At 34.3% G+C, this 24,464-nt stretch overlaps 1 protein-coding gene across 15 annotated transcripts in view; it reads right to left on the bottom strand.

Moving 5' to 3' along the window:
- The window catches only part of LOC128865049 (restin homolog), a 72,172-nt gene that overhangs the window by 8,345 nt on the left and 39,363 nt on the right, over positions 1-24,464 (bottom strand). For 8 of the 15 annotated variants that reach the window (XM_054104948.1, XM_054104947.1, XM_054104949.1 and 5 more), the window contains 9 exons: positions 21,828-21,890; positions 12,407-12,544; positions 12,107-12,148; positions 7,827-7,979; positions 7,556-7,762; positions 7,291-7,456; positions 6,891-7,068; positions 6,595-6,654; positions 3,338-3,448 (listed from right to left, as the gene is read on the bottom strand). In XM_054104948.1, coding sequence (XP_053960923.1) covers positions 3,338-3,448; positions 6,595-6,654; positions 6,891-7,068; positions 7,291-7,456; positions 7,556-7,762; positions 7,827-7,979; positions 12,107-12,148; positions 12,407-12,544; positions 21,828-21,890 — 1,118 coding nt within the window. The other 7 variants (XM_054104953.1, XM_054104958.1, XM_054104959.1 and 4 more) reach the window with 5 other exon arrangements.

The following is a 24,464-nucleotide window of genomic DNA, read 5'->3' as shown; positions in this document are numbered from 1 at the left end:
TATTTTATTTAAGTTTTATGAAGAAAACGAGAACAATGATTATTTCTGATGATTATTATTTATGCTTTGCTCTGACGCATCAACAAGCTTTGTTCCCAGGCCATCTTTAAAAATAAATAAACAAACACTGTTGAAATATCTATTTAGTAAAAACTAGTTAGTGATTTTTTTATAATTTCCACATACCCAGACTCAATATATTCATACATACTTAAATATATACATATATATGTGCATAAATATGTTGAAATAGGTATATGAATAGCGATCATGGTACAGTTAACATGCGCCCAGGGTCCTTCAAGCTTAAGGCTTCTTTTTTAGCAATATTGGTCTGACTACCATAGTTCGATGGCGTCTCTCTTCACATATGTTAAATAAAAAATCTACAATTCACAAATTCGATTTCGCTCGTGGGCCTTACATAAACAATAAAAATTCATTGTATAGTATGATAAAAAATATGGATTTGGAAAATTTCTCAATTTCACATTGTTGTTATAGTTTGGGCCGTTATAATCGAAAAATTTTAGTTATTGTTGTTGTAGCAGCATAGATATTCTCCATACATGGACGGAGAATGATGCTGGAGTGACAAGTTCTTCGCCGGATATAAATCTGGGTAATTCCGGTAACCTAGAACCGACGGTCGTGTTAGTTGGCTGTTTCGGTATAAAATGTAGAAACACCAGTGCACGTTCCCTCCGGCCATTCGATTGAAAATATTGCAAATGAAGATCAAAATTTGTCAAATGAACAGCGTTCACAGCAAATCGAAGTGCTTGATAACAACTCTTTTTGTTTGCTTATTGTTGATACAAAAGTCTTGGGAAGAATAATTTCACAATATTCTGCAACAAAACCAGCCGATCTCCCGATTTGGCGCATTTGGAATATTTTCTGGGGACCATCAAAGGTGTAGTTTATGTGAATAAATCAGAAATAGTTTAATCTTTGAAAGATAAAAGTCGACGCGAAATCGCCGACACAGGGGAGCGGAATTTATGCTTAAATGGCATCGAAAACTTTACTACAAGAATAAAAAAAATCATCAAAAGACGGCATTCACAAAATTTAGTGCCTCTCTATCGCATATGTCAATAACCAGGTAATGAATTCTCGTTCGTTCGACGCGCTTCGTTTGGTAATACTTCATATTATGACCCAAATACCTCTGGCAGGCGTTTAAACCAAAATTCTCTTAGAGTTCGTGCTGTGAGTCGTGATTGTCCTACAAATGGAAAGTTTCAGTTTCATGCTACTGCCATGGGCAAACAGTTTTTATGAGATTTTTTCATGGCAGAAGTACAGCTGAAGTTTTGCTTGCATTTGCCTGTCGTTGCTAGAAAAACTTGTTCTTTTATTCTTATATTTCACGTCTTCTGTAAAGAATGGACCAAGTCCTACCGTCAGTATATCACGCACTTATTATATGCTATACCCTTAAACTTTCCAAATAGATTTCCTGAAATTTCCTGTAACATTTGCTAAAACACTTGTGCAGGTATTCAAAAAACTGTTGAAGTAACTTTTTTATTTTTCTGCCGAAAATAGAAAATGTTGCTAAGGTTTGCTAATAAAACAAAAAGCTAGCTTTCCAAGTGACATTGTAATATTGAATATTTTATTTATTGAACATTAAAACAAACAAGTGAAACGAGACAGTAAAACTAGAAAAATAGCAAAATTTCTGCAAAAATATTAACCAGTTATTTTTCACAGTCAAAATATGTTTTGCAATTGTGTTATTTGAAATGGTGGTACAATTTAGCGCATAAGCAAAACTTGATACTTATGTGCATATGAATGTATACTCACAAACTGGCGAAAATAAATGTAAACGTTTACGAAAAATCATTTAAAGCAATGCCGGTTTTTGCTTTTAAAGTGTTATTCTTAAATAAGAATGCATGGTTTTCAATTTATTCTGCAATATTTTTTCGTTTGTTTCTTGTGCGGATTTTCATTTCTTTACAGCTTTAAAAAAATTACATTATATTACTGTTACAAGTGTGATAAACAAATTGTTGGTGAAAAAACTGAGGCGCGCCAGTACCTGATAGGCAAACACAAAATTTCTGTAAATCTTTTTTCACGCTGAAGGATGAGCAGGTTGTGGGGTTAGTATTGAACATAAGAGTATATGTATGTATGTATGTACATACGTATGTATGTATACCTGGAACATAATATTTACCTCCTGTAATTCAATATGTAATAAAATTTATTATGCAAATAACTGACTATTTCTAAACTTTTATGCGACTATATTTGACATTTGTTAAAAAAAAATTGGAATTAAATTTTATTTTCTTAATAGCGCCCCCGATCCAATGAGACATGTGCGTATGTATGGACTTAGTTTCCTCAGCGCTTAATTTAAGCTCAACTAAAATTGCAAAGCACCAGCGAAGTCCAATTGATAAACGTGACTGGCACTAAAATTTGTATAAAAATTGCACATAGCATACAGTGCCATGCATGTATGTACATATATTTGTGATGCTCCACACAAGTGTTTGGTTACGTTTATTTGCAAGATGTTAAAATTAACAAACATGAAATTAAAAATAAACTAAAAATCGAAAAGGTAACAAAAAGAAAGTAACAAAAAAATTTGAATTGAAATGTAAACCACACTTTGAGTGGTAACAGTGGTTGAGAGATAACCAAATTAGGCTGTTTAAACAAATTGTATTTTGGGTTGGAAGTACCACAGCACTCGTTGGTGAATAATACTGAACACCTAAAATAAACAAATCGTTTGCCAATTATTTTGCAGCTGTAGTCGTATTTTAAACGATCGTAATATTAACAAGGGTTGAGGTTGATGTGGGTATATAGTATAGTATGCATATGTATGTACATATGTATTGTAAAGGTGTGTGCATGCATTTGGCGTGTGCATTTACAAGTGTGTGTGAAAGGTAAGCACGCGTCAAAAACGATTAGTAAAAACCTTTTTCTCCTCCTCCATTAAAACCTTTTCGTATATCTTAGCCCTTTGCTCTTGCCCAGTCGACTGGGCTTTGGTATTTCATTGCTTTCTATTTCTCACAATTATCATTGCTTTTTGCTTTCCTTACCAAGCAACTGTAATCAATTTATTTTTATTGCAAAACCAAACTTTCTTCGTTGGCGGTGTTGGGGGGCGCGAAGGCGTCCATGTCTCCACCAACGATGAACGTTTTTTCGCCGGCGTAACGGGTGGTGATTGGGATGATCGTGACGACGGGCGCGGCGGTATGGTTGGCAACCGCACTCGTGTTAAGCGGAAGGGCCGCTTCTTGTCGGCATACACAACCGGAGCATAAAGTGTGTCTTCGTAGATAATTACCTCGTTTATATTCTTTTGGTACTGTAGCGCTTGGTTCTGGCAGTCCTCACGGTCCAGCTCCCGCTCTATCATCAACTGCTCAATGTGTTTCTGTTTCTCGTGCAGTAAATCCTAGAAATATCCAAGGTAAAGAATAATTGGAAGAACATAAGAGCAATTATTGGCCATAAGCATTTCGCGATTTTTTTTTTACTTTTGCGACTTAAGAGGACAGATACCTGTACAATTTCGAAAAAAAATTTTTTTTTTTTTTTTTTCATAAAATGTTAATATAATCCTTTAAGAATATGTAAAAAAAATTTTAGAACGTAAATTTAAGTATTTCTTATATTATAGATCGTCAACCGTGACGACTCTATTTTTTGCGTTAGAGCGCTGGGAGAGGTATAGTTACATAGTACGTTGTATTCAAACTTTAGACGGGTTTTTCTGAAAACTATATTTTTCGAATTGGCGTACACGATAACTCGAAAAGTTATTGACCGATCTCTCTGAAATTTTGCACACGTCTATTTTATGATATTACTTTTTATGTGTTTAAAGTTTCCGAAAATTTTTCGAAAAAATAATTTTTTCGAAGCAAAAATAGTAGGAAAATTCGCCCCAAAATTAATTTTTTTTAAGCATTTTATTCCATTTTTCGTTAATTCATATAGAAGTTATGACATTAATAAACAAACAAATTTTTGGTTTTTGTATTCAGGTCACTGACACCGATGCTACAATGCCCGCCGATTGGGAAGCGACCTTCCTGGAAGAATTGAGTGTACATCCGCCATTTTAAATGATTAAAATATAAAAAAAATGTATATTATTTTCATGTATAAATAATTGTATACCAATTTTGAAAAAAATATATTGACTTCTTCATTTTAAATAATTTTAATAAAAATCAGGGAAAATATGGCCGTTTACAGGTATCTGTCCCCTTAAGACTAGTTCACATTAAAGCACACAAACCCGTTGAAAAAAATACAGATATGTTTGTGGAAATACACTTATTATATTACGCAGCTGTGGTCGTATACCAAAGTAGCTTAAGTCGACTTAAGTTTAAAAAATTTTTATTTTTTTATATTTTTTTTTATTTATTATCATATTCAAATTTATAGGAAAAAATAATGTTAAGATTTTTTACTCAAACAAGCTAGAATCTAATTTAAACAAAGGTAGTTTCCATTTCGCCTTAAGCTACTAAATAAAGGGTGTTTTTTTTAGAGGTTAGGTTTTCAAGATGAAATAAAACGTATATAATTTAATGTTATGGCCAAGAATTTAGCTTTATTATAAAGATAAGGGTTTGCCATTATGTTTTAAAAATGATTTCGGGCAAGTGGCCGCCGCGGCTGGCTCGAATAAATTCCAGCCGAGAGGCCCAATTTTCGACCACTTTTTGCAGCAATTGGGGCCGTATGTCAGCAATAACGCGCCGAATATTCTCTTCCAAGACGTCAATCGTCTCGGGCTTATCTGCGTAGACAAGCGACTTCACATAGCCCCACAAGAAATAGTCCAGCGGTGTTATATCGCACGATCTTGGAGGCCACGCCACAGGTCCACGGCGCGAGATAATGCGCTCACCAAAAGTTTCCTTCAATAAATCGATTGTTGCGTTGGCTGTATGGCATGTAGCGCCGTCTTGTTGGAACCAAAGGTCGTCCACATCAACATCGTCCAATTCAGGCACGAAAAAGTCATTAATCATGGCTCTATAGCGCTCTCCATTGACTGTAACATTATGACCGGCTTCATTTTTAAAGAAATATGGACCAATGATTCCCTCTGCCCATAGAGCACACCAAACAGTGACTTTTTGAGGATGTAACGGCGTCTCAGCAATGGCTTGTGGATTATGTTCACTCCAAATGCGACAATTTTGCTTATTGACATACCCATTCAACCAAAAGTGAGCTTCATCGCTGAACAAAATTTTCTTGTGATGCGTCGCGCGAACCGAACCATTATTTTCGTAATAAATTTGCACGATTTGCAAACGTTGTTCAGGTGTAAGTCTATTCATTATGAAATGGCAAACCAAACTGAGCATAAATCAAGTGACAGCTGTCAAAAAGACCATCTACGAAAAAAGTAGTGCCAATTTGAAAACCTAACCTCTAAAAAAACACCCTTTACTATGTCATACAGCCACAGATATTTATACTATAAACATTTACTAACACAACTGCATAATCCACAAAGGCATTTAACCAAGTTTTCCGAACATAAAGATCAAAATACACCCGAAAAATATAGAAATATAAATCAATTGTATAAATATACGATTATGGAATCCCTTTACTGCTATATCATGAAACTGTGAATATTTTGCCGATGCCTATAAAATATGTCCAATACTGTGAAATAGGAAATATTTCTAAAGGTAAAAGCGGAGGGATGAGGAATTATGTAAATGCCAATGTAAATAAGCCACCAAATCAACAGAACCAATCGTAATAAAAAATTGCCAATTTTTAGAATCAGTCAACCGCTAATATACTTACAAATATATCCGGGTAGATCCAGATGTGTACATATATACCTATATGCATAATATTGTACTATGTTTTTACAAGTACACTTTAAGTAAATGTATTAAAAGTAAATGCTAGTGACAGGTAGCGTTGTGTGGGCGGGAGCGTGCCAACGGAAACATGCAAATTTTCAATTAATAATCGACATTTTAAAGAAGCTTTATTTAAATTTAAAATTTAAAAATAAATTCAAAAGTAGCGTGTATAGCGGTAGTCGGAATTTGCTTTATTTTTAACAGTTTGCAAAAAATAATTATATACAACAATACGTAGTGCAATATATCGAATAATAATTTACATAGGTTTTTGTTAGTACTCTTAGCACGGCTTAAAACTAGGTTTAGGTGACCAAACGCAAATGCAAAATAACAGCAACTGAAACAGTGATAAATAATACAAAAAAAGAACACAAACACACAAAAAGATAAACAAATTGCCATAGGGTGGGAAATAAGCAACGGTGGAGAAATTAGTACCAGGAAGGTATTCGCACAACGAAGTACAGTTGAAGCAATCACCAATTTCGTTATTATCTTAATAAAATAGATTTTCAAATCGCAAAAAGTCTCTGCGTTTATGAATTGTAGGTTCTAGAATACTCCTTTGTGTGAATACCCCGCCAATTTATGTACCTACACAAATGTAGACCATTCCATAGAACAATTTTTACATCTAAATTTTTCCCACTTGTCAAAATCCTATTATGTAAGTTGAAATTTAGCGTACCTGCATGGAATATTGCGATTTTGGTGTGGCAACGATCGGCTTGATTGACAAAGATTTGCGCTGTATAAAAGAATAATTCAAGTTCGTTACAGTTAGTCGTTTCGATTGCTTTGGTTAGTGTAGAAATTTAAGTTGTAAAATTAGAAAAATATTACTTTAAAATTGAAAGTAATCGGTTTCTTTAGTTGCATGGGAAATTTTTTAAACAAATTAGTTTGAAGCCTGTTGAGTGCTCTAACTAATCAGTAGATGATAAACGCCAACATATGCGCATCCTCACAATCTCAATTTTATACCTGGGCATTCATGCGCAAGCGTGATGTATTCGTTGTGGCAATGCTGTTCATTGTGCCAATGGAGTTGAGAGATTCTCGAGAGCCGGTTCTGGAAAGACGGGACTTCTTTGACGAAGGTGAAAGTGAGACTTTCGCGATCGGCACGAAAACGCCGTATTTCGGTTTGCATTCAAAATATCTGCAGGAAAAATGATATGTGCTCGTATTAGTTATGCAGAATCAATTTACTTCAAATCGGAGACAATACATCACGGAATATAAGATGCGCTTAATTTCAGTTATATATGAAAAGTAAAAAAAAACGAGTATATTTAGTAAAGGAGTCTCCGAAGATGCGAAGTAATATTTTTTCTCTACTAGTGATGATTAAAAATACGAAAATATATAGGATTTTACTAACTTTACGCCATCCACAGAGCCATCGTTTTTGCCAGAAGGCTCGTCTAATTCGACGCCACACCAATTGCCCGATGCGAACTGTGTTTCCCCCAAATAGCGTAAAATACCAGGACGACTACCGAAGCCAGACGATACAATAATGCGATCTCCAACTGTCAAACCATTTTCTGTTTATGAAATATAATAAAAAAAATTGATAAGTAATTCAAACAAAAAGCTACTAATAATTATTTGGCATGTAAATTACTTTCCCTTTCCACACTTACTTCCTGAACTGCGTAGGAATGAGCTGCGTATGCTCGCAGTTGGTGACACTGTGCGTGAGCGATCTGGCGACATTTTAGCTAGCGGCGAAGTCGGTGTCTGTGCACCCGAAAACGGAGCCAATGTGAGACGCGTGAGCCGCGAGAAGATACCACGCCTTGGTTCGCACTGGAAATAACGTTTGCCAGCGACACAACCATCGTTTTTACCTAGAACCACACAAATTTACACAACATTTCAACAACGATCCATATAGAGTAAATCTAATCTTACCATTTGGTTCATCCAGCACAATACCAGCCCAATCACCGGGGGCAAAATGAGTCTCACCAATGTAGGCAATCTGGCCGGGACGTATACCGCCAACCCATACTTTTTGACCAATTATAAACTGTTCTGTATCGTGTGTGAGAACGGCACCATGATCTGTAAAAAGCGAGTGGAAACCAATTTATAACTCATCACAAATGGACTTTCATTAGTTGGCATTTACAAGTGCATGCATATGTTTGTATGCGTGTCAAACGAGGAGACTTTGCTAGTTGACAATTAAAAATATCTCATGTTGGATGCCTGGGCGGTAAACTTGCCTCCCAGTCTAAGATTTGAAAAACTCACTCAAATCAGTTGCCTTATTGCACTTGAATTTTTTACTTTTAAATGAAAATCGAAGTGAACCAATCAATCTTCAGCCTTTTAGGAAACACTCGGATATACAGTAAAATGTGCTTAATTGTATCAACACTTTATTGGGCACTCAAGATAATTGCGCCAAATTTCTCGTTTATAAATAATTGTATTATTGGATACTTTAGCATTTTGCGGTTGTATGTCTATTCTCAGCCACCAATGCTTTTCTACCATTCCGATCCTATGTCTACTCTGAGCCACCACAGCAAGGAACCATACCAATTTTATACCATATTTTTTATAGAATTAGTAAATCTGGTTTATCCTCCATGATCTTACATTTTATGTATAACTGCTATTTGAAAGGAAATTAATTCCGACCAGTACGACACCCATGGCCAAAATTTAATACGGCCGCAAAGGGTTCATTTAATTCGCTTGATTGCCTGATTTGGCCGACCAATTTTTCGTGTTCGTATGTAAACAAATAATATAAAACGCAGCATAATTTTCAAATCAAATCAAATTTGTGGCACCATACATAGAGGTCTTTTAGCGAAGTTTATACAAACCAAAACTTATATTTAAAGCATCCTTTCATAAACAGTTCCTATTGTTTATATGGAATAGTTCGTTGGCGGCTGATGCATCGGTGTGCAATTAAGTACATTGCACGGTATAGATACAAGAGCCGGCGATGTGAGGTCATCCAATGTTTAACACTACCTTAATTTACAAAATATTTTAAAAAATACATAAGTAGATATGTGCATATGTAAGAATTTTTCGTCAGACAATAAAGTTGTGATCGTTGGCAAAGGCGTTTGTATGCAAAACACTAAAGCACGAAAATTCACTGGGCCATGAAATAATTTTTGCACACACAATTATTTGTATGTATTTATTTGAACATTTACCTACATATGTATACATACTGTATATATCTATTTTTAAAACTTTCCTGTCATTTTAAACAAAAAATGGGTTTTCAGACTGCAAGCCAGGCGATCCAAGGTTACAAACACACCGAGCGCAGCGAATAACAACGGACGGATTAAAATGCACTGAACGCGGATTGGAAGCGGAAAGTTGGCAAAAACTTAAACGAAGTGAGAACAAAAACAAAAAATACCAACTTATTAGTCGTGTGACCCTATATATGAGTGTGTATATGTGTATGCACTTATTCATATGTATGTGTCAATGTGAATATTTGCAGCTCAAAATGGCCCGATCGTGAGGGTGTAATGAATCGGACTTTCTAGAAATATTTAGTATATTTCTTTGTTAGATGAATTTTCCAATAACAAATGCATGCGTGCATCAATAACATACATATGCACTAAGGGTGAGCAGATGTGTGTATGTATGTATTGTGTACGCGTAATTTATGTGGCAATGCAGCGCTATAGAAAATAGTTCACAAGCTCGATCGTACGCGACTCTATACTCAGTATTTATTACGAGTATACACCTACAAATGAGAGTGTGTTCATATATGTATGTAGAATATTCATATATATGTATGTTTAGCGGAATGGATTGTTAATTGCGGCGTTTTCCATCGATTAGCGCCCACAACTAAATATTATGTAAAAGAATTAATGTAATATATGGACATTTGTTGTTGTAGGTGTACCTCGCCTGTCATTCACAGATGCAGGCATGGCTGTGTGTAGAATTTGATGTCATTGATGTGATTGCACTAAAATATACTGCAAATAATTAAATTCTGAATTTTGCACTTGCCAAACTAAGTTGCGTTTCTGGGGCTAAATATGTACTTAGTTTTGCTATAAATTCTGTGACAAATTTTACAATTTTTATTTTTGTTCGACAACATGGCCTGTCGAAGACCTCACAGAAATTTTGGAGAGTCTCAAACAATCTTTAGTTCCAGCAGCGATCTCAAAATTCCTGCAAACCGTGCGTGCTGCATGGCCTAATCCTTTGAAGGCTTGTGCAAAAGCAAACTGAGACCATTTCCAATGAAAATTTAAAAAATTGCATGATGAAATAAATCTAGCTTCATTAAAAAAGTATAATTTTATATCTATAACTCCATTGAAGTTTTTTTTTTTGTTTGAGAATGTATACGTGAACTGGAGCTCGAGTGATTCCTAAAATTCGCGAACAGTACGTGTACCTTGTGTGATTGTGGTCTGGTATCGATATGGACCAAAATGGTCTCTGCGTGGCTTCGGGCAGGCAGTATAACCTAGTCAAACTTTGCAGCTGTATAGAGTAAAGTGCAAGAGCTTATATTTCTTTTGGAAATGGAACAAACTAAAATGTGTGCCCTTGTTTTAATCCGTTAGACTTTTCCTTGCAATAGAGTTCCATTTTAACTTCAATTTGTTTTTATTAGCTTACTTCGTAAAAAAAATCGAACGAAGATACATACAATAAATAGGCTGTGATGAATGTTCCTCTTTAGTTTCTTTTTTCAAAATCTTAGTTGGTTCTAATGAAACACAAATTTCACACCCTAAATCCGATTTAAACTGCTTTGAGATCTACTAAGTATTGTCAATCGGCATCTATAACTTCATATGGATACCTTGCCAAAAAGCTAAAAACCGTTGATCTTCTGAGACCAAGAAAGAATCAAGCCAGTTTTTTATGCCTTCAGTTGAAGCGAACCGTATTGCCGAAAAAAATTTCTGCTTTGACAAAAACAATCCAAAGTCAGAATAAGCCAGGTAGAATACGATAAGAATTCCCATCTACAGTTTTACAAATAGATTCTAATCGATTTTAGACTTTAATAATATGGTTGGTTTTCTGCCAATATTCTCTTCAAACAAATCAGTTATTAATGATGCAGCTGCCCGTGATAGTTTCACCAGTTTTAAACCGCTCAACATCCCCTTCGCACCATGAATGTTCGCCTTTGGAGTTGGTGTTGTAGCAGCATAAACACTGCCAATACATTCGGAGTCGATGTGCTTGGCTGGCTGGGTCTCACATTTAATTTCTTGCATTTAGGGTTGTCACAAAGGTTCCAATTTCCACTCTATGCAAACATTTTTTGGTGAGATTCAAGAAGCATTTCTGGCATGCAAAATCGCGTTTCGACGTCGGGAATTCACAGAATAATGCCCCAAATCTTCGTCTACAAACTACCAGGCAGTTCATGGTCTTCGGTGTGAAAAATATTACATTTATAGCGTCGAAACTAGCATTCTTCGATAATTTTCGGCAGTTTCAGCAACTAACACAAAAGCATGGAACCTTTTTAAGCAAATATTGCCCTCTTTGTCTACTGTTGACAATATGTCAAGCTGTGAGAGGGCGCCACAAAAATACATCCTGAAGTGCATTGAGTGTATGTTTGTTTGCGGTTTTTTTTATTCTGTAAGCAATCGCAAGTTGAATTGGTAGAGCGCAGCAACAATAGCTGAAGTAATACGAGTTTATAAGCGCATGCGTTTTGTCCAATTAAGGCAGCAACAAGTGGCACACATCTGTTGCAATAATGCAAATTCGCTGCGAAGGCACATACACCCGCAATTCGTTAGCCTTGACAGCGCAATGGTGTGGCAACCGGCGTACGAAGCCAAATGAAATTGAAATTTCGGAGTATTGCCACAGATAATTGCATTCATTAAACTCGTCTCTTCAATGTCGAATCGTACAAGCAACACTGGAAATTATATTTGTCCAACGAAAAGTTGTAGTTCGCACAGAGATCGCTGATTTTCATAGGTTGCGATGAATGCCCGTATGAATGGAATGTTGAGACATATTTACAAAATAATTTAAGTTGAAGTGCATTTATGACTGCCCAAAAAATCACTTAATTAAAGTTGGTATATTTTAGTGGTTAATCTGTCAAGATAATTGGTATCTTCACACTGAGTTAGTTGGTAGGAGTGTATTGTAAATGGTTTGAGTGGTTAATCACTGACTGGACTGCTTACCTGAACTGCGACGGCGACCTGTGGCTTCAAGATACAAATTGACTTTTCACACAAAGCCCAGAAAAAAACGTAGAAAACACAAATGCAGAAAAAACCCCAAAAATATAAAGAAAAGACAAAAACGGAAAATGCAAATTATGGCAAAAACAGTCAAATGAAAAACTTACGTATGCATACATACATGGCAACATCTTGTAAGTGAGCATTGAGCGGTCGCAAATTACGATCAACATCGCCAGCAACCGCAGCAGTGCACACATACTTGCACAGAAAATTATTCGCGGTGATGTGATAACTTACAAGAGGTGCGGCGATCTCCATCCCCGGATATCTGGGATGTCGTTGTCGATTTGGTTGAATTACGTGATGATGAGTAGTGGTTCATTTCAGGCGAAAGTGAGGAGCGTGTAAAACGCTTCACAGTCTCTTGGTACAGATCTGTCGAATGTTGAACAATTTCATGTGTTCGTATGTATCGTTGAAGTGGATGAGGTTCAATGTGCACAAAAGTGTATTGTGTGACATTCAATATTCCCCACCAAAATCAGAGTTTAGTTCAGGCAGATCACACACATACCATCATTGAAGCAATACAAACACATATTGTATATATGTAAGGAGGCGTTTAGAGATCAGCCATAAAAACGATGCGGTCACACGAAATGCGTGTGACAAAAGCATGAAAACAAACGGCAATAATTTCACATTTAGTTGAATTTGCGACAGAAGTAAATATGTACAGGTATGCATAAATGGCAGCACACAACTACATCAGTACGCATGCATAAGCAATGGTTTTAGTATACAAAACTAAGTGGAATTACGATAAATAGTTCGTTATGGGTTATTTTACAAAACACGACAAAGCAACATAAAATCAGAATAATGAGGTGATGTTAAATCGTGCAATGTTATGTATGACAGTTAGAAACAGGATTGAATTGATGTTGGTTAATGCCTACTTCCCCTTGCCTTTTAGATACGTGTTGAATATTTTAATACTTTAAAACTTAAATAATTCCTAATTTGCAATTAGTTTCAGAATTTAAGTCACACAAAGCATTAGTTTAAAAATCCACTTCTATAAAAGGGAACGTATTCAGACTTTTTCTAATAGCAGTCGTCCTTCGGCACGCAACGGTAAGCCTACGAGTAAAAAAAACTGTCGAGCATTCGTCATATGGAAGAAAACGCATAACACCATCAACAAAAAAACAATAAAATTAAAAATCTGGGCTACAAAACTGCATTTGAAACTTTGATGAAAATTCGTTGAAATTTTTAAAGTTTTGTACAAAATTCGAAAATTTGGAGTTATATGGTGTTTGTTGTACTATGAACTATATTTTTTTATAAAAAAAATTAATTAAAAATAAACAAATAGTCAAAACTTTGCAATATGTCGCGCTGATATTAGGTCTGTTCATTTAAATATATCCAGTAACTTGCCAGTAAATTAGTTTTTAAGAATTCGCGCTCAAAGAGAAAAATATCAAAAACAAAGTACACGAACACAAAACCAGGAACAATTTGCAAGATTTACGAAAAGCTGATTAAATTGTTGGCGGAAAAAATCACAAAAATTTAAATTTTTGCAGCAAAAATAAAGCAAATAAAATACAAAATAACGAGCTTAGGCATCACATGAATTATTTTGCCCACAATAATTTTTCCAATTGATCATCGCTGTGAGATGAAGAACATTCCATTATCAATTGAGTAGCTGTGACAATCACAGCTTTCTATGATATTTTCCTTGCTTTCGTCTATGCATGTATGAGTATACACATATGGCCAAATTAGTTAATAACCTTCAATGCTTTCGATTTGCTTTTCGGAAGCTGCAGCCACGGTGACTCGAGGTTGTGGTTCAGAAGTGCACACCTCTATATCAATGGCAGATTCTTATTTAATATAGAATATAACTTCAAATATGTACTTTATAAATTTTATATAAATATATTTACTTACATTCCCCATTTTAATCCATTTTTATTTAAATTTAGAACTTTCACTCAATTCGAAAATTTTAATTCGTGTTTACTTTCACATCTTCTGTTTTTCTCGTTTGCCAATTCTTACAAGTAAAAATTGATGCAGTAAAAACTTGCAACTTCCGCTCAAAATGAAATGTCATCCCTCTCTCTCACTTTCCCCTACTTTGAAAGTTTGTTGGATACATGAACACCAAAACTTGATTATTTGTAACAATTTTTACAAATTATTTGCTTCATGAATAGACCTGTACATACGTATGTAAGTTACATACAAAGTGGCACAAAATTAGTCATCCAATTTTCTTTTTGAATAAGTAAAAACAACGGCTTTGAGTGATGGAAATATTTATTTTGACCTTTACGCGCTTCATTGCTTGTATGTTTGTAAATTATTGTGGCTTTAAAGTGCCTCAATTTGTAGGTAATTTCGTAATGGGGGTTACAGCAACGTCAAGGGTATGTTTTAAGAAACATGTGCGGGAAGGCGGGCATGCTAAAACTTGTTGTTAGAGCCATTATAATTAGCAATTTCAGACAAACCAGCACCAATCGCTGTGTATTATATGGCTACTCGTAGGTATGTACGCACAACCGCTTAGCAGTTTAGCTGTCATATTGCGCGTTGCCATTTATCAAACGAGTCCTGCAGCCTACAATTCTTATAAAAACAAAAAATCCGAATAGAAAAAAGTAAATCCCAGCCTTTCAAGGTGATTCAAATGGCGAAACCTTTTCAAAGAGTGAGCGCGCAGTTGAGACGCGTTACTCTACTTTACTAAGTTGCGAAATCTAATTATGTGTATGCACACACACAGAGTAATATTTTATGTGCATGTGGTCCAAGGTATCCATTATTTTATGTGTCATGCCCAACATGTATAAATGTATGTATGTCTGTATGCTCTTGGCGGGTAAGCGAACTTTCACTGTGTGAGCGGTAGTGAATGTCCATAGCGAACGGTTGCGTCGGATGAGACCAACCTAATCAAATACTCTGCATATGCGCATATGTTAATACATACATACATATGTATTTAAACGTATTCAGATTGATGAATGGGAATTTTATTTATTTGTTTTTATTATTTAATTTTTACTTTTAACTTATTTGCTAAGTGTTTGCAGCTCCATTTAGTGGCGATGTAAAAATAACTCGGTGTTTACACTGAAAATTACTTGTAGATGTAATTTTGTTGTACATTTGCATTTAGTGTTGAGATCTAAGTTAATGTCACAGCAAAAAATACACGGCAATTCAATTGAGACTGATTGCCTCCACTGCACCTATTCTCTAACGAGGCAAACGTAACAACGGTGGGGGGCATGGGATGAATTAGTCATACAACTATACTGTGCTTGTATATTCAATGAATCATCAAAGCGAGAAAGCCGACAGCTAGACAGCCAGGCAACAAAGCGACCCAGTAAACTGTCAAAGACGAATAATGCCTTGGCTTACATCCAGCCGTCGATTGAAACCAGCAAGAAAATTTACTTATTGTAGCCTTTGCCCAATGCATTAACACAGATGCAAGTAATTCATTTTATCAATAAACTCCCCACTGAGAACGCTTGAAGCAACACCACAAAGTAACAGTCAAAGCAGCGGTATGTGGCGCCTAACAGTTCGTCGGAAGGGGATCGCGGGATATCTCCTAAAACGTAACCCAAACTGACCCCGTTTCCACTGCGAAAACCAGATGAGGCTGGATAAAATGTTTTCGCCATATTGCAGCCACAACTTACATTGCTTTGCAACCGAGTTTCAGCTCGGCCAGCAGCAATGCCCATTTTAGGAGAAGCAACGTGCAGGTCAGTTACTGCGTACTGCAAGCTCCAGAGCCAGCTAAGTAGCATACTTCTTTTGCATTTGCAGTGCGTGACACATACAACAACAGCACAGACTAATGCCTAACAGCTGCCGCCTGTTTGTATTTTTGTTGCTTCTAATTAATGTAAGACTGCATAAATCGATTAGCAAACATTTGCTACAAATTAAATGATCATGTTTTTTCAAATACATTTAGCAGATGTGTTATCAGCGCTGGAATCAGCGTTTAAGCTCGCCCAATTGCACTGGAATTTAATGCAGTGGGCGCTACACCGGTTCACTTGTGAAATAGCAACTATAAATCAAAAGCAACGACCAATCAAACAAAAAAAAAAAGCAAACAAAACACAAAAAACTATGGTGACAAATCACAGCAGTACTTCGAGCTTTGACGGCAATGCCAGTAGCGTTCCGTTGAGCCCACACGCTTGCGGTGAACGTGCGCGCTAATGCGTACCACGCAAATCTTCGTAACACCGGTAATTATACGTGTAGATATTACGAGCAAATATGTACAATAAATGCTGCAAAAAATGATTACAATAACAAGTATGTGAAGTTTAGGGTGCATCTTCTTTGAAAATAACCTTTTTATATACTCGTGTATGCGTGGTCTTCCACTGCAAATATGTAGAATAAATGCTGCAAAAAATGATTACAATAACAAGTATGTGAAGTTTAGGGTGTATCTTCTTTGAAAATAACCTTTTTATATACTCAAGTATGCGTGGTCTTCCACTGCAAATATGTACAATAAATGCTGCAAAAAATGATTACAATAACAAGTATGTGGAGTTTAGGGTGCATCTTCTTTGAAAATAACCTTTTTATATACTCGTGTATGCGTGGTCTTCCAAGCTATAATATTTGTTTTTTGTGTTTTTTCTTTTTTTTTGACAACTGTTACAGTTTCACGATATCAATTTTGGCAGATGTTAAGTAATACATTTACAATTTTTAAAGGTGTAAAAATTATTAAAATCTAATATGAAAATATGGTGGATCTGCAAGACTTTGCACTATCCTAAAATTGTCGATATTTTCGTCCAACAAAGCTCGAAATAAAAAATTAAATCGAACAGTTGTAGTTGACTGGCTCGGTGCGCCAATACATTGCACACCAGTTCGTCCAAGCAGTGCAATCGAAAATATCACTGCGGGCCAAATGCGCGCTAATCGAGAAACATTAACAACTTCTTTTGCTACTGTTAATAGTCCGGCATTGAAACACCCTTTGCATGCATATGCGTGATTTCTAGCCAGCTAATAAAAGTTAATAAAATTACCTTTCACCTACTTAAATGTTAAGGTGCAGTCAGTGATTGATCAATCAATAATGTGGAAAGCGATTAATTTCAATTTAGCACATCGTAATTGCTCAAAAGTTATGTACGGCCCTTCAATGAAAATTTAAAAATTTCTCTTCACTAAAAGCGAGAGGCGATCGTTATTGGGATATTTCTTAAAATCTAATCCATTAATCACTCCCTACAAGCTTCAAATTTTGTAAATAATCACATATTCATAACCAGACAAAACCCAAGAAATTTATTTTATCTATTACCAGAAAGCATAGCTAAAAGCTATGAAAAAAGATACACTTCAAATTGAAAATCTTGTGTCACGTGTAGAATATGGGGGTGGTCAAGATCACTTTTTACATTTTTTTAAACAATATGAGCGTTAAAATTAAGAAAGAAACTTATTGCACAAAAGTAATATTGAAGCAATTGTGAAATGTGACATAAAAATCTGTTTAAGTAAATTTATTATTTCAATTATTGTTTGATTTAAGTTAGTGAAAGTATTCTGTGCAAGAGAAAATGTTTAACGATAACACCTTTGAAATACCTTTAGGCGATTCAAATTACCTCCATAAATGTTTGCTACTAAGATATGAACTCATAATTTAGTTCCATGTTCCGAACCGATAATTTTAGAGAGCTTTCATGGGAGAAAAATTTCTAGCAAAGACATAATCAGCCTTATCACTGCGTCCGTCGTAGAAAATGTATAAATACAACCCTTCGGTACTTTGCTATCACGAAAACTTTGTTGACACCATGCAGAAAAATTTGATTTGCTTTTTTTCATTCGCTGTCCGCATTCCGACATTCGGATGTCCACGGCGAATGAAAAAAGCAAATCAGCTGATATACCCATACCACCTTCAATGGATTCGCCTTGGTTCACACTAAGTTCAAACAAATTTTAGCATAAAAAACTAATTCTTTAGCGTTATTTTGCAAATATTTTTTTTCTTGCGAATGAATTAATTTCTATTTGGGAAAGCGGTAAAATAAGTTTTGAATGAAAAAAAGAGACAAAGAATATTTTAAATGCAGCGGAAATCATTAAGATATGATTTTAATCCTTATGAAGTAGATGACTCATTGTAAGGAAATTCTTGGTTTACCATAAAACTTTCATATTTGTACCACCAATCCGAATTAATTAATTTATTAACTACTGTTAAAATAAAAAACGGAGTCTGTGTGTCAAGCACCACTAAGCGGGAATAAGCAGGCAAAGCAAAGATGAATGCTTTGTTAATATAAGATTATTTTCTGTTATGCAGTTCAACCCGTTTCTTTTATAACAGTAATCAACAGCTCGACAACGAAATCCAATTTAGAACTTCATGTTTTCTATTTTTTATTGGTACTTGCGGTTCGATAAACGCGATTTCGGTAAATGAAAATAAAAAAATTTACGAAAAAGAGGATCTATCGCAATGAAAGTTCCACGCAAATTACCCGTCAAACGTTGGCTTCCATTCCATCAAATTTAGCTGGTTTATAGGGGCGGACCAGTGCCCTAATAACTGTCACAAAAACACGCCGATTGAGCAAAATCAACTAGTCTTTGTCTTTTTGTTGTGACTGTTTAAAATAAAAGATGTGTCATAGAGAAGTTTTTGCAGTATTTAGTAAATTTTTGATTGTTTAGCCGGTCGTCTTAAAAAAAGTCTGCAAAACTAGTCGGACTATGTAACTGTGATTAAGCCATACGTAGTTAATGGTTGCCTTCAATATTTACATACATACAAAAACACACGAATACGTATTCACGCATACAAAATTGTACTCCGTTCTACTTTCCTTGTACGGAAAAACTGAACGAGCAAAACAAAGTTATAAATTTACTTTTATTTAACTAAAAGAAAACCAGTTCGCTAATGATTAGATCAAAAGCAGCAGACCAGTTCAAAAGCAGCTTAAATGTGGTGCCATTAAAACATTTTTTTCCTTTCCAACAAAATATACCAATATTCTACACATCTCTGCTCTGCCAAAATTATGCAAACGATGCACGTAAAGCTGGACTTTCAGTTTGCGCAGGTAAATCTCATTATTCTTTTTATTGGTGTTTGTGTATTTTGAGGCCGAATCGGCAACACTAGCGTTGTCTTATGATTAAGGGCTATGTAGAAGATTAGATTCAATTGTGGGGCTATTGAGAGTTGCTTAAAAAAAGAGAAGGAAAATTAACTAGTAATTTTCACATAAAATACATTCACACAAATCACACCAGTTTGTAGCTTGTGAACTTCATTGCAGGGTTTAGGTTTAATTCCATTCTTTTGAAAGCCCTAGAAAGTTGAGCAGGTGTCAATTACAGTACCAAAGTATTCCATTTATCTCCATTAAAGTGTTTTTAATATATACTGTCATATGTTTCTATATGTATGTACATATGCGTATGATTTCATATGAGCGTAATTAATTAATATTCATTTCGCCTTCGCCGGCGAATCTTATATGAAAACAATCGTGCTCATTTACATGGCTACGTTGACATGAAGCCTACAAATGAACGAGTATAGAGCAGCAAATTGTAAATGTATTTGACCGACTCAATTACTATATTTTTGAAACTTTTTTTCTATTAGAATTCATTCAATAAACAAACACCTGCGCCGTATTAAAATAAGTTTGATTATCTCATCGATTCGCTGGGGACTCAAAAGAGCATAGATATGTGCGTATATAAGTGTTATTGGGGGAATGTATGAATAAACAATATTTACTTTAGTTAATAAAATTTGCTATTTTTGACATAATACGTATTTTATGAACGTATGTAGGTTGAGAAGAGTTTTAAAAGGAAATCATTATTTGCATATTTCATATTAAAGTCCAAAAAATAAAACTGAAAAAATAAATTATTTTGTAAAATAATATTAAGATTAAATTCCTCAAAAATTAAGAAGGTTCTTCAGTGAACCGACGTTATGCAAAATTAAGAAAAAAAATATCATTTATAAATGTATGTATATGGACATTTATGTATGTTTATATGAGCAATTAAGAATTATTTAATGAAGCCTACAGTAAAATTTCTCTACTGTCTCGCCATATCCACTATAAGAAAACCGGAATAATACTTTTCCCTTCTTCTTCTTCGCACACCTATTCTCTCAACCTGCTTGCTGAGGAAGCGCTGCTGTTAGAAAACATCCATCTTTTCAATATATCTTAGTATGAAATAAATACTTTAAAAATATTTATGCAGAATAATAAGCGCACAAAACCAATTACAAAGAAGTTAAAGACAGGCGAGTTTCGCGAGACCTATGGCAAAAATTTGAAAGGTACTATGATATTAAAGTTTGTGATAACAAAATTTTACGACAAATATAAATAAGCTAATTTTTTATGGGTTTTATTTGCCCGATTACAAATTCAATAGGAATATCCCAGCCCCATTGGGTTAGCAATGATGACATTAAAAATGTGTTAAATTAATGATTAGAATTTATAATGCACAATTAGGGGGGATAGTCTCGTAAAGTTACAAGTCATAAAGCAAAGTCAGCCCTTAAATTTTGTTATGATAAATCAGCTTCTTATTATACTTTTATATGAATATTTTACATTGCATAGCAAAGAAGCACAATCCAAATGAACAGAAATCAGCTGAGCAGTTTTAACGCCTCGAGCACGTAGCACTCAGAGGTGTATTTTGTTTTTTTAATTTATTTTTCAGTACAATTCAAAACCAAAATTTTTAAACTATTATAAATAATTATGATTTTATATATACTATATATTACGAAGTGAAATAATTATCCCGTGCTAGCGTGGTATATATGTATGTATAAATAATAATTATTAACAATTAATTTAAATTTGTAGAATTTTTTGAAACTTTGATTTACACAGCTTTTTTATAGTAGGAACTATCGTTTTGTAAAAAATTAGCGAAAAAGATTTAACATGTCAAACATTTTGAATTTTGTAGAACTGAAGGCAGACCTTTTCTGGCTAGTGTAAGGATATGAAAAATATAACACATAAAACATAAAAAAGTTCCGAATCTGAACGCCTATTATTCGGTATCTCATGATACTATTGCTATTGCGCTATTGCTAAAATATTATAGATATTGTTCTTTGGCCACCGTGGCCGAGAGTTTGTATGTGACTGCCATCAAGTTAGTCCCGGGCTCGATGCCCACTGCGGACATGAATTGCCAGAGGATAGCTAAGGAGGCATTGGTAAGCCCCAGAGATGTATTTTCTTTGTGAAAAAGGTTATCTCAAAAACCACCTGCCGTTTTCAGATACATTCAGATTTTTATTCATCTAATGCATTTTTTGTCTGTAGCTGAACATGAAGACTGCGACAATCGTGTGGACTGGGCGCGAGGAGAGTGACAGCTGGGTTTATTATTATTATTATTAAAAAGCGGGATTTTTAAATTTCGTTTCATACTTTGGTTTTCAATTGCATATTTGTTTATTTAGACTGTGCAAGAATAATCTCACATTAACCGACACGTCCACTGCAGGATTAAAATGAAAATTGTGTGGGGTTAAAATTGTAATTACAATAAAAATTTTTATAAACGTGAAATAATTTGGAAAAATTTATTAAATAAAGTGTTATACCTGTGTACGTTGAATTAATGGAGCTCAAAGTGTCATCGCTGTCACGACTCATGCTTTTTAAATCTGTAAAATAAAACGAAATAAAAAATGAAAGGAGCAAAGCGTTAGCAAGCAAATATTAAAACAAGTAACACATGCAAGTAAAAATCATTTACAATAAAAAAATAAAACAAGGTGCAGTACAAAAAATTGTCAGCAAATAAGTTTTAGCAAAAACAATTTCTAAGTAAAGCATTCCGGGCTAAGCTCACAAGAAAATTTAGGTTATCCGTAAAAATTTCGTCATTTAGCCATAAATTGACTTCGCTACAGAACTCTCTTTTTCATTGCATATCCAACGGTTTTACTCTTTACTGCCACTTCAACAAATGAGCTCACGTGAATGAAGAAAAAAGTTTAGTACACAACATTAAATAGTTTAAAGAATTTATTCAGATGAAATGCGTGCTTGAACAAACCCCTGAAAATGGCAATGTAAGCTGGATAAATAAACAAAAACAAAAAAAAACAATTTTTGTTATATTTCGCGTTGCCAGACTGAAAAATTTCTTACCTGGTTTCCACGATGTTTTCGGGCCGCACAAATAACAACAAATATTAAATTGTGATATCAGAATTTAATTAAATACTTACAACAGAGCAGGTTTTACAGGCCTGTCAGTCAAAAAAGATTACTTTATATGTGGCGAAAAATGTCTGGACAACTTATACTTATACCTATATGGTATGTAAGTGAAAGAATAATTCCGCAATAAGCGAACTTTTTATAAATAAAAAGAACTTGAATTCAATGTACTAGTCCAGAATTGCCGTGTTCTAAAATAAGTATGGCATTTGGACGTTACTTTAGTTACTGCGTTGTTGTTGTTATCCGACTGTCGTGAGAACGTTAGTTAGGTACTGCGTCATGTGTGTTAGCTTTCACTGCGGTCGGAAAATAAGTTTTAAAAAAGAGCTGCGATTGACTTTTTTCTTAAACTTATTAATCTGTAATGTACGAGTGGCGCGAGCCATTCAATTGACTAAAGATATGCTTAGTGACGATGAAAGACTAGGTCGTTAATAGAGTGGATTATCCACAGAAAACATTGAAAAACTTGTGGATCTCATTAAAAATAATAGGAAATCTAGTTTGAGAACCAAAAAAATTGAACTGGGGGTCCCTCAGACAACTGTGTAACGAATAGTTTGATAATTGTGTGGCGACTCTCCTTTGATAGTTGGAGAATCGAAGCAGACGGCTTATACACATGTACATATATTGATTAATAAAACATATTTGTCACAAAATGTAAACTGGTTTACAAATCGTACACTTGTATTACGAAAATTGACGCTCTGTGAAAAGTGTTCATCGCGCGACTAATGTGTTTTAAGTCTTTGGACTTAAATTAAAACACCAAAGTTAATTTATTTCACAGTTTTTATTTTTAAACAAATTCAACCTTTTTGGTTGTTGTGAATACTAATGAGTTTTAAGTCTTTGGACTTAAATTAAAACACCAAAGTTAATTTTTTTCACAGTTTTTATTTTTAAACAAATTCAACCTTCTTGGTTGTTGTGAATCTACAGACTGACTTAAAATAATTTCCTTAATTCCAATAACACTTGTTTTACGTCACTTTATGCAGCACTTTATGCTTATTGAGAGCATAACTGCATTGAGCGAAAAACGTGTCGGTGTAAAATGTATGTATACTAGCAAATCTTTTGGTGGGAACCTTTACTTGTGAAATCTTAGTACCTTAGCATTTAAAAACTTTGGTGTATGATTCCAATTTCATTAAATGTCAGACAATACTCTTACAACTCAAAAAAGAGAAATAAATAGATGGGGTGGTGGAGTGATGGTACGTAAATCCTCCCCCCTTTGTCAAAGGATTCTCCTGGATCCTATGGTTTGTTATATTTTAAGCCGTATTTCTCTTTAATGGCTTTCAGTTCCACATCCTCAGATTTTTTTTTCAATTTTATTAATAATCTTAATTTTATTATTATTTTTTCTTAAATACAATATCACAATAATTATAACAATGCTTACAAAAAAGCCCGTTCTTTCTATTGCATAAGAAACATTTCTATGATATTTTAATTATTTCTTTAATATTTTCAAAATTTTCCAATACAATTTTTTTTTTAAGTTAATTTCTTTTTCAAACGTGTTATTTTCGTTGTTTACTGGAATGTAATATTTCTCTTTTACAATTTCTATCTTATTTTCAAGAACGTACTCTTTTATTGTTATTTTACAGTTGTATACAGATATTAAGTAATTTTTGTTGAGTGTGATTTTTCGATCGTCACAATTTTGTAAAACAGTTTCATTTATTGCACTATTAACAATTAAAGTTTCATCGTCCATAGCTAGGATCTCGAATTTGTTGTTATACTTTAACATACAGTTTTGATAATATACACAGTTTTGAGTTTTTTTCAAATCTTTCTCTTCTTCATAAGCATATACGTTATTTGCTATTTCGACAACATGTTCAATATCAGTATTTATTTCCATGAACTCTTTGTTTGGTATTGGCACTATAGCTTTTACATAGGTTTTAATACAATTTGTTGGTATTTTAATGGCAATAATTAACTTAGATTTTTCGTATTTCATTATACCTAATTTTAGTAATTTT

This window comes from Anastrepha ludens, chromosome 5 (genome assembly GCF_028408465.1).
Source record: "Anastrepha ludens isolate Willacy chromosome 5, idAnaLude1.1, whole genome shotgun sequence".
NCBI classification, from domain to species: domain Eukaryota; kingdom Metazoa; phylum Arthropoda; class Insecta; order Diptera; family Tephritidae; genus Anastrepha; species Anastrepha ludens.
This window is presented reverse-complemented; position numbering and strand designations above follow the sequence as displayed.